The following is a 19,188-nucleotide window of genomic DNA, read 5'->3' as shown; positions in this document are numbered from 1 at the left end:
CGTATGACATGAACGTCGTAAACCAATCATAAGATATCTCACGTAGGCATCCTCACGATCTGGATAAGCAAACGCCAATTAAATCTTCATGCGCATGGATATTTTGACTGGAACGTTCCGGACGGAAATTTTTCAACCACAGTACGCTCTCTCGTCGTCTTCGGTGCGTTAGGTCAGTGACTCATTAAATGCGGGACAAAGTTAAAATTTACCCATAGGACGAGCTGCGTGTGAAACTGTGTTTTTTATACGCCAATTGACGCCTCGCGTCGTCATTCGATAAACACGGTGAATCTCCATAACAGCCGCATCAACTGCGTAGCTAATATTTCCCGCTAATAATTTTACAAATGACTCTTTCATTCTAATATTTACTCAATTTTCGGACTACGTTTCACATATGGATGTAACCCCATCGCAGATACGTCACGGCATATATTACAGTCATTGTCATCGTCATTAACACTTGAGGATCTACTTCTTATAGCTCAATCTTCATTAGGGAATTGTTATCAATGAATGATCGGAAAATCGTGCTGATTAATCTTTAAACTTTTTACTGCATGCCAAAGTTGTCCCTTGAGCTAATGGTAATTGGCGTGTGGATCGAATTCAAATATTGACTACAAGAGCCGCTCAGTTCCGTCATAGAACAAACACACGTATGTCATTTTCCTGTATATTTTTCGAATTGTAAATCGGGCAATTGCCAAAGATGGCTCAAGAGATTCTTGAAGGAAGAATCACCGAAATTAATGTATCAGCCTATAATTACGATAGAAAATCGAATGTCCGAAGATCAGACGTGCAGTCGCGATTTACCACGGAAATACACCATGGACGAGCGCAGTGATTATGCGAATGTGGATTCTCGATGTCTCATTAGGCGTGAAAAAGTGTTAAATTATTCAAGTAAAGGTTTGTCTTTATCGGAAAGTCGGGGAATTCCTTCGAAAATCATTTATGTTTACTGAATCTGTTTACTGAATATCGTGGGTATTCTCATACAATTAGTTGGACTTTTGACGTCACGGACCATCCCCCAGGCTGACGTTCTTTATGATAACTACAAGTCACGAAAATATGTCATGCCTCTTTATCTCTCAAAGAACCGAGTACACATACTTTCTCTCTTTCTCTCTTTTTTTTTTCTTTTTTTCTTTTCACCTACGTCTACTGCACAGTGGAGTAGAAGTTCATGATAAAGCAGCTAGAATATTGTTTCTAGACTCATGGGAGACACCTAGGATGTTCGATATATTCATTGGAGTCAAAGGGCCGAGGAGAAACCTGTTCTCCTGGTTCGCGGAGCTCGTACCTTTGGAAGTATCTGCGGGCGCTTTTTTTCCACGGAACAAGAAGCGCTGACGTTGATTCTTCGGTTCCAGGTAAATTGCATGAAACGTGCGTGCAAGACAGTTCAACAGTTCACTCGCGTCACTGCAACGTGAACTGATGGCAGTTGGTAAGATGGCAATTAGCGAATCGTTGCACCTGTGTAATGTAAATCGCTGTCGTGCCTCGCAGGTAAACTTTACGCGCGTTACGTTGGTATGCGACGACGTCAGCGGAAGGTCACGTGGAGGCGCGCGCGCGCCTATAAAAGCCAGCAGCGCGGCTCGAGCCGGCATTCGAGAGATACTGCTCGTACGGTGAACGTGCTAGATCGTTCAGCTAGATACAAGCTACACGTTGCTCGAGTCAGCGTGAGAAACGTAATAGTCTCAGAGAGAGCATCGGATATTCCGTTCGAGGCGAAGAGGAGACCAGTGAGTTCAGTGAGAAAAGTGATTGATCAGTGAAGATCATCAACAGGGAGGAACGCAAGGATATTCTTGAGAACGTACGAGGTGCAGCAGTACCAAAACTCAAACTCAAAATGTACACGAACCCGTTCAACCGCAAACACAGCACGATCCGCCAGGTGCTGGATCGACTTCTGGATCCCAGCAAGAAGCCGATCAGAAGGTCCGAGAGTGTGTCCAGCTCTGGCAGCAGCAGCTCTAATGGCAGCGGCTCCTTCGGCGGTTCGTCGCCGACCCAGAGCCGTCGTGGGATTCTGCAGTGGGGCAGGAAATGAGGGAAGAGTCCTCAAGGAAGAGCTTTCTTGCTTTGAAACGTAGGCCAAGCTGGTAGAAAAACTCGTGAAGATCGCCCCAGTCATCTGGAGGCAGCATCCAGACCGTTGAAAGCGTTAAGAAGCCAGACTTACTTTCGACGTTTCACATTCGCATCTCATGACGACTTCAAGTGGAATGAAAGACGCGTGGGAAAGCAGCCTGTAAGACACTCATCCTCATCCTGGCAATCATGGGAGACATCGTCTTGGACGAGAGGAGGACGTACGCCAGCGTAGTCCAGGAGATGGAGAACACGTTGGAGCTCCAATTGGTACGATGGAGAATGGAGAACGAAGATCGAAGAAATTCGGAATCTCGAAAGTGGCTTGGGCAGCCATTGACACGGGCAGCGATAGTTCTTGCCAGCGGGAGCTTCCCTTTTATTTATTTTTCCTCTCAATTATTTACTTCACTCATTCGTATGCTTGTCTCGTCCTGCGGCGGAAGTATCCGTTGCACGATTTGCTACTAACGTGGCTTTCAGGCACTATAAAACCCAGTCTGTTTATAACATCGGCCAATCCCACGTTGATTAAATTATTCGTTATTGCGCCATTGTCATTATCCATTAAGGAGGTGAACCAAACACTACGCCTACTTTCGTCGCGGATCGCGACGATTATTAGACGCTATAAAAATGCCATGTATTAGACATAGGAACCCTAAGGAAACTCGTTATAGGTCGCACATTGTGGACGCATAAAAGCGATCTTAATAGGAAATAGACTAATCAGGGTTCATAAATGCGATTCGAACGGATTCGCCAGTCTTTAGATTTAAGTTGCTAGTCAAGAATCAGTATTAGCCGTTTAATCGTTATAATTACGTGTTAATCGTTCTCACGATATCACCATTATACTAGGAATAATTTCTTGTCCTTATTCCTACTTTATCGATTATCATAATAAATCTATTTATTCGCCAATGTCAATGATGTTTTTTAACTGTAATTTTACCTTTCCCACAATCTGTCCTATCCAATTAATATTCTCATCTGAAATTTTACACTACCACACGTGGTTCAGCTTTAGATGCTTAGTTGAATAAATATAACGTAAACAAACATCCATGCACATGTGCAAACTACAAACGAAACGAAGAATTCGGTAAAAGAGTTCAAAGTACTGGAATTTAATGGAATACAAATTTGCTCAGAGTATACCTATAATGTAGTAGATGATAAGATTGTCGCATTTTTCATCCTCAAAATTTCCAACGTGCAGATAAAAAGATGGGGGTCGGGGCATGGATGAGATATACGTATTCTTCTAAGAATGAATATATTAGAAATGTCAGAAGACATATTGGCCGAGGGCATGACCTCCGTCTCCAGCATGAATTCGCGAAAGGGGCTACTCGATAATCAAATATTAGTCAAAATAACTCTTCATCAAGAATCGGTACTATTGAGTTGTCTCAAGTTGGTGCTATTTCAGTTGTCTTCGCCATTGTCCCTTTCGTCGTCGCCATGAAAACTCAACTCACGTGCTAGCGCTGATTCTGATTGACTTATTGTTAAATGTCTCACGCTTCTACTGCGACTCCTCCCACTGCGTTGAATCAGTCACTCGACATTGTTAAACGAGTCTTAAACGAAGAAGAAACCGGAGGCTATTTGAGGTCGAGCTAATACACGTTTTCCGGGAAATATTAATATCCATAAATTCGTTCTGAACAGGCGATGAATTCTTGGATCTCTTTTGCTGGTTATTAGCAGCAGTTGCATTAAATGCGCATGAACTTCATTTTATGGGCTTGATGTAAAAATTCATACGACTCATGGTCGGTCACGAAAATGCCTGTGTAGACGTCCTTTCGGATTCCTTTGCTTTCTGTCAACTATCGTGGCCATGAGAAAAGATTCTCGGCAAAACCCAGGGGATTCCGTGGATATATTTACCGACCGAGTACATTAGATTTACGAAGAGTTTTGTCCTCAGGGAAGTCCAGCGGAGGACGACGGTCTTTTACGTCGGGAAAAATGGCCGATAAGCTGGTTCAATACGAATTATTAGAGTAATTGGGTTTCCTTATTTAGCGAAAGAGAACTAGCCGTACGCAGAGTTATGTGATCGATATACTAGACTGACGTCTTATCAGCTGACCGTCCAATAATAGAACGCGGGGTGGCCTTATTAATGGCGTGTTACGAAAATCACGTTTTGAGCCTGCTCTGGTGGCATGAGTGAAACCTACTTTGAATTTTTGACACGTCCCGTTCAGGAGGTGTTCTTTCTATTATTAGCTAGCACCTTCCTGACAATAAACACATTAGGCGCAATTAATATTCCTGAACAATAACTAGTCCTTCGCGATGGCTATTCGCGCACGGTAGTCGAGTGGTTGGCATCGCGACGTTTCCTTTTTGGTAAGCCTAGGTGTGCTATTTTTAATTCATTCGCGAACGAAAGTCGCATTCGAAACAGCTCAAGTTTGTCGTTGCAATTGCGGCCTGCGGAGGGCCAACTTATTATGACTTTCAGACTAAACGAGTCACCTCTTTTCATCCTACATAGCGTTACGTTTAATTTCATGCTACTTGAATCGAAAGATCTTTGCATTTTCACGTGTCTTTTATTGCAAATAAATATTTTATGAGTTTAGCGTTATTAACATTTATTAATTCAACAGCGATTCGATCAAGAACGGCCGTTACGATTAAACTAATTAGAGTAATCTTACTTGAGGATATTAAATATACATGTTTAGGTTAATAAGAACTGTCTCAACAAAGTATCAGCTGTTCCAACGTTACGTAAGTGCACAATTTTTATGTGAAGTTTTTCATTTGTATCTTATAGTAAATGCGTAATAGTCTTTGAGGTACAAAAGAAATATGAGAATCTTTTGGAGGTTGACCCAATGTAGAAAACCTGAGTGTCTAGCAAGGAGGCACCAAAGTAATTTTTAGAAATGAATGTCTAGACTAGTTCAGAATTGTCCAGAGTTGTCCCCATTAACGTTTGAATGTCGGTCGAATACGCCCTGAGGCATTATAATAAATTATTAGCAGTTTATCGAAGCAACGAGTATTGGCAAAACGTGAATCCTTTCTTCGCTATTAATTTGAACGAACCAAAAACCTAGATCACGTGATTAGAGAAATTCACGATGACGCAATCTAGATTTTCCACCAAATTATACGCAGATATTTTGTTTCGTCTCTACGAATAATGAAAAATTTTACATCTTTTTACTCGGTTACAAGGACTTTGAGATTCTTATCTAGAATACGTATTTTACAGTGATCGAGAATCTGTTACATAAATGGATGCTGGCGAGAACCTCAGGTAAATGGAAAATTACTACGTCGCTATAGGCAATGGAAGGATGAGAAAAGGGAGGAAAGGAGAATGACGACTGAAGTAAGTTTTTCTGTTTCAGAATGCCGGATAAACGACGAAAGAGAGTCATTAAAAAAAAGTCACACTGAGATAAGAGATATCGTAGATTGTCTCTCAAGTTTTCTTCCATTGTTACTTATCAAAACGGAAGAAACCTGAGAATCAGGCGACTCTGCGTCGCCATAGGATATTTCTGAGTTAACTACAGTTATCTTCTCAACTGTGAGCTCCAATCTCTTGGACGTAAGTTGAATCATAAGATAATACTCCATGGACGGTACCTTCGTATCCCTGGAAAATGGGAAAACAAGGCGATTCATTTCTTCACAAAAGATTCTTAATTAATTGTTAAAAAACATTTATGCTCGACTGGTTTTTTGAATTATTTTTCGATCAACAAACAAAGTTAATCAATGTTTCACGTTTTGTATAAAAAAAAAAAAATAGAGCAACACCGAAGAATAAACGACTTGGTCAGAAGCAGAAACAATTCCATTCCAAGGAGCAATTACCTTCTATCAGAGTAATAAGGCTCTGGTCGTACGAGCATTCCTTTTTATTAAACTCTTCTTAGAGTTAAGAGTTGCACTAAATTGACGACAGAGGGACACGTGTCTATCTATTCTTAGCGAATCCCTGAAATTGATGGACAGAACCTGGATAGAAGAAATAACAAAACCGCAACTCACTGTTATCATAAAAGGAAGGACAATGTAACGGATCTCAACTACATAAGAAGAATATGAAAAGAATAACGAGGAATTTTATAGGCAACGCGGGGATTTTTTCCCCCGGACACTTGCCTTTATTTCCTAGAAGAAACAACTACCAGTGCAGCGCTGAGATTACATTATGTAAAATCCGCCAACCTATGATCCTCACGTTGTTCATTATCGCGAGAAGTTCTCAGCCATCGAACGTCCGTTACTGAATCGCCGTCTGACCTCAACATGGCGGCCATTAATGTTGATTGAAGCAAGACGCTCATGGTGAACTGGTAATCTATCCAGATCAGACTTCTCGTTTCTGTCTCTTACATCCTCAGAACTTTCCTCAAGGTAAGATTGTCAAGTGTCTCCACCTTCTCTGCTCTGTCTTAACCTTCGCTTTGTCTGTTACAGCCCCACCCGATTCGAGAATCCTCGTGAGATGTAAACACGGAAATACTTCCTGAGTGTGAACTTATATTTCCATAGAATAAGGATAACTGGATAGGAATATAAGTCGTTTATATAGAAAGGAGCGCCTGTTGACTTTGAATCATTTGGAAATTCAGTGGAGGCTGTGGCGCCGGATTACAGGAAGTACTCAGGTAGTCAGGCACATGCCATGGAAGATATATTTATGTTTCATTTAGGAATCGACGACCTTTACCGGTATATTGCCATTAAGACAGTAGGCAAATAAATGGAGATTGGGTTCAGTGAACAAACGACCGATCGTTTCACAATGCCATAGCCTTGTCCGTCTGACAGTTAGGGCTGTCAATCACGTACGTGGATTTACCCAATTAAGATCTCCCTTTTCTTCTTTCTTTTTTTTTTTTAACTCACTTCGGTATTCCTTATTCCACCGGGAAGGCCGAGCTTCAGAATTATTTATTGGCTTTTCAAAGATGCCTTAGGGATTGCCTGTCTATAAGGTTCGTGTATAAACACATATCGTCATGCGCACATGAGAGTTCATTGAATCGTTGAACTTGACTGAACGAACGATGAGAAATATGTCTGTCATATAATTTATTAATATTATTATGATACTGTCACTAGCCCTGAGTTTATCGTCTTTCGAGTAACAAAAGCCTCAGGCAGTAATTACCTGGGTAGTCGAAATTCTAATGTAACATTAGATTGACTTTTTTCCTTGTTGTTTCTCGTTTTAAATGGTGCTGTACATACAGCTTACACCAAATTGTCTGATACCCTGCAGTATCCGAAACGATACCAAAATTTCTATGAAAATAGTTTACTGGCTTCCAACGTGGGACGTGATTGAGGTTAACGCTATCTGGGTACAATTCCATCCTGATTTCCGGTCTCGCGGAAATTCCTTGTGTTGACGTTGGTAAAGATGTATGGAATGCTTTTACTGGGGCACAGAACTCTTTCTAGGATTTTTGGTAGTCCACTGTCAGTCTTGTTCCCAACTGGCTCCAGCATATTGTTCCAAAGAAGATTTGCGCCTGAAAAGTGAAGCAGAATAGCGATGAAAGAAACAAATGAAATACAACTTTCGTAACAATTGTTATTCTTCACATAATCAGGTAATTACATAAAAATAATTTATTGTTTGTTAATTCAACCTCCCCGTCAACTGTGCTCGCCTGTCAATATGCAACCCCGCGTACACGGCTGTCTGCCGGTATTTCAGAAGAAGTGCAGTGCTTGTCGGTAAAATGAGAACTTACCCAAGGCGTGTCCCTTTTGACTAAAGTGAAAACAGTCGTACGTAACCAGCGTGGGATCTAAGGGTGGAGCTGTAGATGGATCTGAATATGGTGCATTGAACAGTTTTGTGAAGGGTTGCAATACTACGGCAAAATCAGGTGTGGTATCGTACCTGAAATGCATGCTGATGTAAAAAAAAAAAAAAAAAAAAAAAAAAAAAAAAAAAAAAAAAAAAAAAAAAAAAAAAAAAAAAAAAAAAAAAAAAACGAATTTAATTTGTCAAGTTTAATGACGGTTTATTTATCTACCTTCCAGATGAAACCAAAGACTCAGCAGCCTGCTGGTACATTCGGGACATCGTGGAAGCTTTGATGTCAGGTTTGCTTCCTTTGTGCATGCAGGCGCAGTAGAGTGGATGCAGAATATTGCACATTGTACTATGAGGCACTCTGACGGAAACTGTGACATCTATAAAAGGAGAAATCTCATTAGAATTTCTTGTCCCGTTTATCGTTGTGGGTCTCGAGATTACCGATAGCTGGAATGAGGTTGACTAATGTGCGCGGGAGCGCAGCCCTCAGATAATCCAGGGCTCTTCGCAAGTGAAGAGCGTGTCGAAGTGGTGAGAAATTTTCTGGACTGTAACATTGCGCCGAGCAGATGTCATTTGCTCCGAAGAGAATGGTTATCAACTGAAAATTATAATTGATCAGTGATATTTATTTGACAGATGCGCATCGTTATACCAACCTTCCAGTGCTTATTTACATCTATCCTTGGATCGTTTCGAATTCTTCGAACCAGGATCCGCGCCTGCTGAAGAGCATCTTCCGTGGCGGCCACAGGGAACGCTATATTTAGCCTTGCCTTTGAGGATATAAATTCTCCGGTTCCGGTCGAGTAACCGGTCAGATTAGGGTTGAATTCCTACCGAACGACACGAGAGAATCGATTGAAACTGTCTTTCAATATTCAAAGCAGCAATGCAGAGTGACGGGCACCTTAATAAAATTTGGAAGCGTCAAAAATCTGCGCCAATCAGCTTGACCTCCTACGCACCAGCTGACTCCTCGAGCTTCGATGAAGGTTCCGATTGCGAATTCCTCCAGGGCGCCACTGGCAGCCACTAAGGAGTCGCCCAAGCCCCCGACGACGTCGATATCACCGGGTCGGAGTTTATGTACGTTATTTGGTGGAATAGCAGACCTGAAATAGAACTCTTGTGAAGTATGTGGTAAGTAAAACAAGTTACAGAAAATATTTACCTGCCAAGATTAATGTCGCATGGGAATGGCACCTGGTCTGGAATTACAGGTTGTCTGCGTACGTTGTCTCCTACATTTGGATATACAACACCAGTTTCATCAACGTCGTTCTGCAAGAGGATATTACAATTATTATAGAACCCTAATTTTTATTTGGTAAAACCTCAAAGTGTCTTCTTTATATTTAAACTCCAAGAGCTTCGCTAGAGGTTCCTGCGGCGATTGCCTTGACACGCGTTTCATTTTTCTCTTACGAACGAGGAAGGAGAGTCACTCGATTAATTCTTGACACGTTCAAGACTTTTGCTTTCTTCCATTTGCATCCTGAGTCGTTCGTTTGCGTTTGCAACTATTAACCACCACATGACTTTGCCCACAATAATTAAGTAGGTCCTCGTCTGCTACTTCTAAGCCATGGCGTACCTCGGAATATGAGGAAAATATTATTCAATATGATTATAAAAAAAAAGTTCAATCGATCTTACGGTAGGTCGAATCGTTTCTCAAGACTGTCATACGTTCAGAGTCAGCATAAAATTGAGGCAGTGTCTCGTGAACGTCCTGAAGAAACGTAACGACCCCGCCAATAGCATTTTTATAGGCTAACTATTTCGGATCTAACTCGTACAAAATTCCTCGCCAATTAAGGGCGCCCGCACAATCTTTAATACTCCTAGTATAATGCGAATGGCCTTCGATCTCGACTTTCGTAATTGACAGTCGTGGGCCAAACTTGGCCGCAAAAATCTACATAGCTACTCTCACTCTACCGTATTACAATATTTATGAATACGCCCTGATCGCGTGACAGAAAGAGATTTCGGGCTTTGTTTAAGATACCTGGCGTAGTTGCTCAAAAATTCTTCTTACTCTTACTCTAGGGACTTACTCTTGCCGATTGGAAGATATTTCGTATAATATCCATGAAGGATGCTGCCTGAACCATGGATGGCAGTATTAGAAATCCTATCAGGAACAACCTGCTAATTCCAGCGTTCTGCATTTCCATGGAGGATCTGTCGCTGTCAAGCATGCTGACACTTTCTTCCGTACGTGTCTTCGAGTGCTTTTGCCGTTTTCTTTTTTTCTTTTATAAAGCTTCCAACGAATTTTGTAATCTCTTCGACTTCCCCAGGCCGTCCTTATCTCATTTTCTGTTAAAATCATGCAGACGTTTCTCTTTGATTTCAGTTTGAAAAATTAACGAGAGCTAATACGTCGGAGAACCTTGACGTCTTATTTACACATCATTTACACAAATACGACTTCCTCTCGAAGTCCGTCATGCCATCTTTAAAATATCGACGGATCATTTGTATACGGTATTGTCCTTTTTCTTGCTACTTTCTAAATCACTCTTATGTTGCATTTCTAGGTACTGACTTTTACCGTGTATGTTGCACAATCTCAAATAGCAGTCAAAATCCAAGTCCCAGTAATAAAGGACGCGTATTAAAACGTTACGCAATCTTGCAATCATATTATATGATCAGAGCGAAATCAGATGACCGTTGCAAGCCACACGAAGACACAAGAGTGAAAATAATAATATTAAACAATATTATCGTTTCCCGCTCCAGAAAGGTAATTTTAGAAAATTTCAAAAATATTTAACAGCTTCCTTTCCCTTGAAATAAATGTTAATCCTCTATACTTACTTCTTTCAGATTGCACACCGTGTACCAAACATGCTTCACCACGTGACACAGAAAAAGTAAATGATCACAATTTGAAATGACTGCAAGCGTGTCAACCCCTCGTGCATTTCTTATCACGTTTAAGGAGAGGATTCGAAAGACATCCCAGTGTCAAAAACGAAACGGAAATTCAAAGAGCAAGATAGTCTTGGCAGGTGAGTACACCGTACCTGAATGAAGCTCGGTGGAAGAACGACTCGCGTAAATTTCTCGTTGGCCCCCACCTTTTTGTCATCGTTGACACGAGGATCGTTCGTATGCTTGTTCGGGCTTGTGCTTGTACGTGAGTAAGAGTAGAACTTATATCTATATGACCCGGTTGAGTAAAAGAGTTCTTCTCTGTCTCTATTATGTATTAAGACTTTTTTTATTGTATTGCATTAAAATGTGTAGCCAGAATGCAAATTCAGAAATAACGCAATAAGATTCAGCCTCAAAAATTGTCTTGATGATGCAAGTCGAAACAGTCACGAATCTCAGGTTTTCATGTTTTTTCGCATGCTTTTCAATGTGTTATATAACGTTGTGCAAATATATAAAGAAACAGGTTATTTAACGCGATAACTCGTTCAGGTAGGATATCAATTGATTCCGAACGAAATTATTTATTTCTTCGAAAAGTGTTTATTCTGGCAATTGAATTTTACATGCATAATTAATAGCGGTGCATATGTAATTAGCGTTTGGGCACTCTTTGCATTATTTTCATTACTTTCCAAATGGATTCTTCAAAATTTATGAATTCGGTTCCGGGCAAGTGGAACTTAGGAAATTCTGTCATCATTAATAAATTATATTATGGAACGTAAATGCTTCGAGGAATTGTGTCACGAAGAATTTATATGACGTAAATACAATACTAGTTGGTATAAAGAAAGATTCTTACTTTGTGATTAATTTATTAACCTACGTACATATATGCACGATTAAACCCGCGAACACGTTCATAGGTTAAACGCGGATTGCATCCATGACACGCTCTTACTTTCACTCATACATGGCGCGTTTTCAGTGTCTGCTGAAGTAAGCGAAAGCAATATATTTTTCGGTGGATATTTTGATTTCTTTTTTCTAATTAATGATACCAATTAAGATACTATACGAGAAATAACGGCAAATTATATTCCCATATTGATGTAATCTCTTATTTTGTAATAAACATAAAAATCTCCTGCGAATTGAGGATTTCGTATTTCGCAATTTTTGTTTTGGCAAAACACTTTTCTTTTTGGCGGAGAACGAATTTCATTGGTCCTAAATCACATACCCTTCGTTTTCCTTAGTCTTAATCGACAATCGTTACTCCTTATGATATAAGACACTTACTGTAGTTACTTTTACTTCGATTTTCATTAACTAATATTTGTGACGTATTACTATACTGATCAAGCTTATGAGCTATCAATTAATTTACCCTTAAGAGATTTCTCGCGAAGCAAGACAACATGCCAGCCTTCCTCATCTTCGATTCTTCATTTCTGTGCCACAATTTTTCCACGTTGCGATATAGGATCTCTTTACTGTAGGACACAAAAATCTTTTAAACGTCTCATCCCAGCTACGACTCTTCTCCTGCGGACATTCCAGAAGATTATTCCATACGGCGTTTGTCACTGAAATCAATAATCCCGGAAGGAAAGTATCGATACATTATCTGCGCCACTAGAACTTTGTTATTAAAGCAGAAACGAAAAAAAGCATGCTTCCTGATGACATCTTGACACGAAAGCAGAAGACGAGAGTCCATAATATTAGTCCTCACGCAGTAAGGTAATTATCCACTCGTTGCTCTTACTCGATATACCCACTTCTCTATAATCTTCTATTCTCTGTTTTAGGCTGACAAAGATTATTATTACCTGGCTGACTGCTCGTTCCTATTCGACCATTGTGTTACGCGTTGTGCACACATTTTACATAATAATCGCAGAAAGATATGCCACTGGTTAAAGGTCTCGGACGGATGTCGACGAAAGCTTACCTCTGGCGTTCCCTTTTTGACTTATGTGGAAACAGTCGGTAGACAGGAAAGTCCAGTCCGTCGAACCATCAGAATTCACTGGAATGCTAATGTTGGTTGTAAACGGCTGCGTTACCACGGTAAAGTCATCCTTCTGAAATTCTGACATCCTGGATATTTCTTCCTCCAAGTTTTGCCATCTATCGACAAAATAATGCATTCGATTAGTTTCCCATTGTTGGTTATAGATGCTTCATATTAATTCCAAGTTTACCGACTGTTCCATTATATAGTAGAATTCTGATCTTTGTTTTCGCCATTTCAGGCCAAACATGCAGGAGCATTCCAAGTCATTGGTGAGATCACATGGAAATGGTCTCGCTGTAAGATTCACAAGGATTTTCATACTTGGCGATAAGATTATAGACACCAGAGTTCTTGGAAGATTATCCCGGAGAGTCCTTAATACTTGGATCAAGTCTTCCCTGTGATTCTTTAATATGGACCAGGGTGAAGAGATCCAGCACATTTCAGAGCAGAAGTCATTCGGGCCGATCATCAAGCTGATTAGCTGTAAGCAGTATTAATTAATTTTTAAAATTTTTAATTAACGTTTTGTCCTACCTTCCAGTCCTTTTCGATGTTCACTCTTGGATCACTTTTCATTCTCTTCACTAAAATTTCTGCCATGTAAGGAGTATCTTTCGACATTGCTCCGGTCTCGGCTACGTTGAACTGAGAAGCTTTGTGAATAGTGTAAGAATCTGATAGGGCGTATCCGATTAATTTGGGATTAAATTCCTGAGGAACCATTATTGTTATTACTATTATTATTATTCTTTTATCATATTTCCAGATCGTATTGCTGTGTACAAGAAATCGACAATCGACGTACTTTGATAATGTTGGGCAAGGTCAGGAAATTTCTCCAAGTACCCTGACCACCACCGATTGAGGAAACGCCTCTGTTCTCGACGAAGATGTGAAACAGGTTCGACGCCAGGGCGCCAAATCCTGCCGTCAACGAATCGCCCATCGCTGCGATCACCTTGATGTCGCCAGGTCTGAGTTTGTGCACCGATGTCGGAATCACTGGAGACCTGCCCACTAGATTTCAATTGCACGAGTTAACCAAAGTCACGCGTGTGATAAAGGAATTATTCATCTATATGATTACCGGAAACATCGCATGGAAAAGGATCGTCGTTTGATATCTGTTCTTGAACACGTTTTTGTCTCCGAGCAATTTCCAAGAACGGTCCGCCCTCCTCGCCGGATTTTCCTACGTTACAAAAACGCTTAAACTTCGAAAATTCCAAATCATCGAATAATGCACCTACCCACGAAATTCAATGCCCATTGGCGCAGACTGCGAAATAGCCGAATGTTCTCTGGAGAATCCAATGCCGTCCTTTGGGGGTACCCAAGCACAGATACGAGAATTACGAGGAAGATAAAGTAAAAAAACAGAAGAGAATTCTTCTTTCCCGAATAGCAAATCGCACCGCACTGCGATTTCCTGTGATCACGTCGAATGCACTGGAGTTGCATGGCGACCCGTAAGATAAAACCCGAACGAATGGTCTCGTGAAGAGAAGATCGAAGAAAGACGCCGCTCAGATTCGCAGTTTCAAGAATTAATCACCTTGAATGTACCACCGCCACTCTGAGACTCACGAGGGTCATTGTCGCTAGAAGAAATTGCGTATTATAACTGAAATTCTAAATTTAGCGAGCAAAGGAACGACCAAAAGAGGGATGCGTCTATAGTCTTAAGAAAAATGCTGTATTTTTCCTGAAGAAAACCGGTTTTCTTGGATACCAAACGTCATAAGGTTTTTACGAATACAAGTGATTGCATTCATGAAAAATGTAGCTGATCACATCGAGTTTCTTTATTTATATTGCAATAATATACCAGAGCAACAAACTTACCTTTAGGATCAATAAAGCCAGACGTATCGATCTGCCAATAATCCTGCCACGATCGACGTAATGACTGAACTGTGCATTTATCCTGCTTTCTGTTCTTCGGGACACCTTATGAGCAAAAGATCCGAGACCAAAGAGGCGGGAGTGTTTTATTAAAATTCCACATGTAGTCTCTAAGATCTCACGTGGAATAGAAATGTCTTCCAAGAATTTTAATCCCATACGAATCTTCGCCATTGCGTTTTCCCAAGATAACGCATCGTGAACGATGACGTTGCGGATCATTCAAAAAAAAAGATCCATAACAACGTTTCTCCATTCGATTTATTCAAATAGCAAGCACTCTTGGCGGCAGCCGATGACTGCTGATGACGCCCGCGAAGCTTAGTCGTGCTTAGATTCCGTATTATACGTCAACGTAATTGTAATGGGCCAATAAATCCCAATGAATTACACTATTGGCATCCAAATAACAAATGCGTCCACCATGTGTTCCGCCTATAAATCAAAGGAATATATAATACTCTCGAAATTGATTCCACTTGTGATAAATATTGATGAGAGAATTTTCAACTATAGGACACACAATTTGTTTCTACTAGTCATATGGGTATCCAGATATAAAATTCTATTATCTATATCGAATCCTGATTCAAGAAAACTCTTGTGCGTTGGTAAGAAATAGATATTTTTTTCAATATCACGAATATAAAAATTCTTCTGTAAATACATCTTTGTTGTGTACACACGATAAATACTGAAGAAGATGCACTTTGAAAATCGCATAATATAGTTCGTTTATATGCACCGCACAAACCTGCACTGTGCGATCCGGAATAAGGGGTTGCTTTACAGGAATTCTAAACTATTACATGATTCTAGTATTAATCATTCATCCTACTCCGATTGTATCGTGTGCATCCTTTGCATCGATGCTGCACTTTGTTTTCGTTTCAGATTATGCTGGTGCATCGAGCAGCGTGAATAAAGCATGACCTTACGAGGGTTCCATAAACCTTGGACTCAATAACTCGGGACCACCTTCTTTGCCATATAATCTGATAACCACTGTTGACCAGACAACTTTTTCCGAACCCTTTGGCATTGAGTCTGGCATCCTGTCTGAAGCAATCATCCACGACCTTTGTCAGGTAAATTCTTTCTTAGAAACTTGAAAAGTTTTGGTATGTACGTCGTTATAATCGTTGTTCTTATCTTATCTGAAACAAAATACAATTGCAGGTTAGCTGCAAGAAGATGATGATTTTATATTCAGCTCAGGTCATAGAGCAATTAGAGTATCCTGAAATGATATTGATGATCTTGAACTGGATGAACGAGTTAACCTGCGCAGACCTTCATACTTGGAAGGGATTACTTCAAGTTCGTTTTCCTTTTACTGGCACTTTGGTAAACGCGACTATTTTATATCATCATCATAAATTAACGGTTAAGTGACTAACCTAAGGATACTCATGTTACTTTTTTCGTAAGTGAAGACGAATTTACTTATTTGACAACGCATTATGCAAACTAATTGGACAAATATTGATGTTACAGGTGACATTTTATCATATTGACGTATCAACATTGAGTCGTTTCTATAAGGAAAATTTCTATAAGCCAAGTCCATTTCAGTTTGGAGCGAACAACGAGACGAGAATTGTATTAATATGTACCTGTGGAAATTTAAAAATAACTTAATACGACAGATAACTCCATTTCAATTTTGTGCAGCAACTGTGCTATTTTATGGAGCGATTCCGGCGTCCAAGAAGAAATACTTAAAATTATTAAATCTAGTGATTGTGACTATTACATTGTCTTTATGTTTCATTACTTTCTCATTAGTCCGAACGGACATTGAGTACAGTGATTTCAAAGCTGTTGCTAAAATATTATATGTCTATGAAACAGGTTTGGTCACACTATCTGTATATTTTCGATTTATTACAAACCGTAAGAAAATCCTACGCTGCACACGAGAAGCTGAATATCTGTCCACCCTAAGTAATTTTAAGGGAAATTGGCTCTCTGTGGGGGGTAGACTTGGCTTTCTTTTTGCGCAATACTTGTACACCAGGTACAGAAAGATTTTGTGGAAAAGCTCCATTCGTTCAGTGCATTCTAATAATGATATTGTCACTTTGCAGCCGTTTACTTGATTCGGTCACGCTGAAAGCTGTTTTAAAAATAATAACGTACTGTATTCTCGACGGACTTACACTGTTGCTCAGTGAAATTTATATTCAAATTATCTTTCTCTTACGTCACGAGTACGGTCGGATAAAGGTGGACCTAGTCGAATGGATTGAAAGCTACAATAACAATCCAGAATTAGGTAACATTCTTTAGAACGATATGAATTTTTTTTAAAGAAAAAAATTACTCATTGCAAATTTTTCAGCAACTGAATATCGCCTACTACAAATTCAACGTCGTCATGGGATTCTATGTCACTTGGCTAACAGTCTCGACAAGATATACTCCCTGGAGATATTCTTATATGTCACGCAAAATATAACATTTATTCTAATGATTATTATAGCTCCGAGTAATTATACGAGTATGAGGGAAGCATTTACAGCCACGAATATTATTTTCTACGTAGACAAACCCTTTAATATTATTTATCCGTGTTTGATGACTGAACTATTAAGGCGCACGGTAGGATATGCATGATATGATATAAAGGTAATATAAATTTTACTTTCAAGGTTTTGTGTTTCAGATGATTGAGAATGAGAAGGCCATTTACAGGATACGCTTGGACCAGTGTAATCCGGAAATTTTTAATACGGTACGAATAATAGAAATGACTATAGTTACATGACCCATCCATCCTAAGATAAATTGCAAGTAATTACTCACTAAGAAATATTATTTTTAATAGCTCACTCTCATTTCGTTACAACTAAAGTATCGCAAACCGCGTTTCGATTGCGGCGGTTTCGTCAAAATGGATATACGTTTTCTGGTGTCCGTAAGTTCAACCCGGTACGAAGCAAGCTTGGCTGTATAATATGTAATTTGACATTAAAATATGTTTTAGATTATGAAAGTGCTGATTTCATATACTGCTACTTTGGCGCAACTCAGCAAGAATCAGTAACTTGCTGAAAACGGGCATTGATCTCGCATAATTTAGAGCAAAACTCAGTCGTACGTGCTCTGGCAGAAATGTTACATCTAAGGGCATATTCCGTAATTGAACCAGAGTTGCGGTTATTAAATTTCAGCCAATTGCATCGATTGATTTCGACTGCTGACAAAAATCAATCGATGTCATTGACTGAAATTTAATAACCACAACTCTGGTTCAATTACGGAATATACCCTAAATAAACACAATCTGGTAGATAAAGTAGAAGATTGTTGTTACCGACAGAAAAAACGAAACAGCACCGCCAGATGTCGCCAGTGTCACAGAAAAGACCATTTCTTTATTACAGAATTTGTATGCAGAGTTGCCAACCGCCAGGCGCTTTAGCGCTCTCACAATTTTCCTATCTTGCAATATCATTTCAACAGCAGTTTATTGGATTGCGTGCAATGCGTAATAATTATTCCCTTCCTATTAGTAATAGCTAATAATATCATATACGTAAATGAAGACCGCATCGTTATTCCTTCAAACGAAGCAAGCATTTGCTCCCAAGGGTCATGAGGATTTCACTAGTGTGGAAAGTGGTCCCTCGTCTATTTCAGGCAGTCAGTCTCTCGTGTATATCGATCCTAGTGAAATCTTTTAGTGAGTCGAATACACCAGGAGGCATCGACCGTATGCAACAGTACTATATGTCTTCTTATCGCCCTGTGCTGCATGTAGCTTACAAAGCTGCGAGTGTATTTACTGTAGAACTACTTTGACAAAGGGAGCGCTACGAGTAGAGGTGACAAGACGCGTGAAGGGAAAACGGGATGGTCACGTTGCCGGAGATGGCGGAAATTCCCAGGGTCAAGGTTGAAAGGAACGCTTGACGGCACCACACGCCCCAGTATACTTTAAGCGAGAACTTGCTTCGTAACATTAGGTCAAGGGTCAGCGAACTTTCCATTTTCCTTTCAGACGTATCACTAGAAAGATTTATTAATATTAAAATTTAGGACATTCCTTCGCCAATAACACGATACACTTGTAGTGGGATATAGGGAAGAATAATTGGCAAAATTGTCGAATGTGTAGCGGCAGGTTTGGCACATGAGTACTGAAAATAGCAATGGAGGTATGAGGATCAGGAGTCTTAAATAATGATGCATTATCCATTGAAGAATATTCTTTTATAAAGGCCGAACAATAGCAACGAAAAATGGAGGAAGGTCAGTGGGAAGAACAAGATAGCTGGCCTACTGCGACCCCTTGCTTCTACCAGTAAGGTAACCCCTCATTCATTTGAATTCGAACAGCCATCTTCTTCGAGTATTTCACGAAAGAAGGGCAAGACCTATTTTGGGATATAAGTATATATATATATATATATAT

The 19,188-nt window shown here is 39.9% G+C and overlaps 2 protein-coding genes across 2 annotated transcripts in view; one reads left to right on the top strand and one right to left on the bottom strand.

Moving 5' to 3' along the window:
- The first annotated feature begins 821 nt into the window (after positions 1 to 821).
- On the top strand, positions 822 to 3,051 carry LOC107264526. Its single transcript, XM_025081807.1, has 4 exons — positions 822 to 918; positions 1,015 to 1,115; positions 1,229 to 1,388; positions 1,528 to 3,051. The coding sequence occupies exons 1-4, from the start codon at positions 837 to 839 to the stop codon at positions 1,800 to 1,802; spliced, it is 618 nt and encodes a 205-aa protein (XP_024937575.1). The 5' UTR covers positions 822 to 836; the 3' UTR covers positions 1,803 to 3,051.
- A 4,135-nt stretch (positions 3,052 to 7,186) lies between these two features.
- LOC107264512 (phospholipase B1, membrane-associated) overlaps positions 7,187 to 19,188 on the bottom strand; it is a 12,941-nt gene continuing 939 nt past the window's right edge. Inside the window, exons 2-17 of the mRNA XM_025081797.1 lie at positions 14,709 to 15,925; positions 14,114 to 14,464; positions 13,951 to 14,055; positions 13,669 to 13,880; positions 13,398 to 13,574; positions 13,052 to 13,344; positions 12,795 to 12,973; positions 12,275 to 12,426; positions 10,006 to 10,203; positions 9,117 to 9,226; positions 8,853 to 9,057; positions 8,602 to 8,778; positions 8,384 to 8,543; positions 8,160 to 8,319; positions 7,872 to 8,023; positions 7,187 to 7,646 (exon numbers count right to left, since the gene is read on the bottom strand). Coding sequence (XP_024937565.1) covers positions 7,468 to 7,646; positions 7,872 to 8,023; positions 8,160 to 8,319; positions 8,384 to 8,543; positions 8,602 to 8,778; positions 8,853 to 9,057; positions 9,117 to 9,226; positions 10,006 to 10,203; positions 12,275 to 12,426; positions 12,795 to 12,973; positions 13,052 to 13,344; positions 13,398 to 13,574; positions 13,669 to 13,880; positions 13,951 to 14,055; positions 14,114 to 14,324 — 2,670 coding nt within the window. The 5' untranslated portion in view covers positions 14,325 to 14,464; positions 14,709 to 15,925 and the 3' untranslated portion in view covers positions 7,187 to 7,467. The remainder of the gene's footprint in view (positions 7,647 to 7,871; positions 8,024 to 8,159; positions 8,320 to 8,383; positions 8,544 to 8,601; positions 8,779 to 8,852; positions 9,058 to 9,116; positions 9,227 to 10,005; positions 10,204 to 12,274; positions 12,427 to 12,794; positions 12,974 to 13,051; positions 13,345 to 13,397; positions 13,575 to 13,668; positions 13,881 to 13,950; positions 14,056 to 14,113; positions 14,465 to 14,708; positions 15,926 to 19,188) is intronic.

Source organism: Cephus cinctus, unplaced genomic scaffold (assembly GCF_000341935.2).
Source record: "Cephus cinctus unplaced genomic scaffold, Ccin1 Ccin1_scaffold0173, whole genome shotgun sequence".
In the NCBI taxonomy this organism is placed as follows: domain Eukaryota; kingdom Metazoa; phylum Arthropoda; class Insecta; order Hymenoptera; family Cephidae; genus Cephus; species Cephus cinctus.
Note: the sequence above shows the minus strand (reverse complement) of the source record. Positions and strands in the feature narration are given on the sequence as shown.

Excerpts from the sequence above, each read along its gene's own strand:
- LOC107264526 (XM_025081807.1), top strand. The coding sequence starts at position 837 with ATGGACGAGCGCAGTGATTATGCGAATGTGGATTCTCGATGTCTCATT. Across the intron at positions 1,116-1,228 it reads TTTATCTCTCAAAGAACCGA|ACTCATGGGAGACACCTAGG; the intron begins GTACACATACTT and ends TATTGTTTCTAG. Across the intron at positions 1,389-1,527 it reads CGTTGATTCTTCGGTTCCAG|GTAAACTTTACGCGCGTTAC; the intron begins GTAAATTGCATG and ends CGTGCCTCGCAG.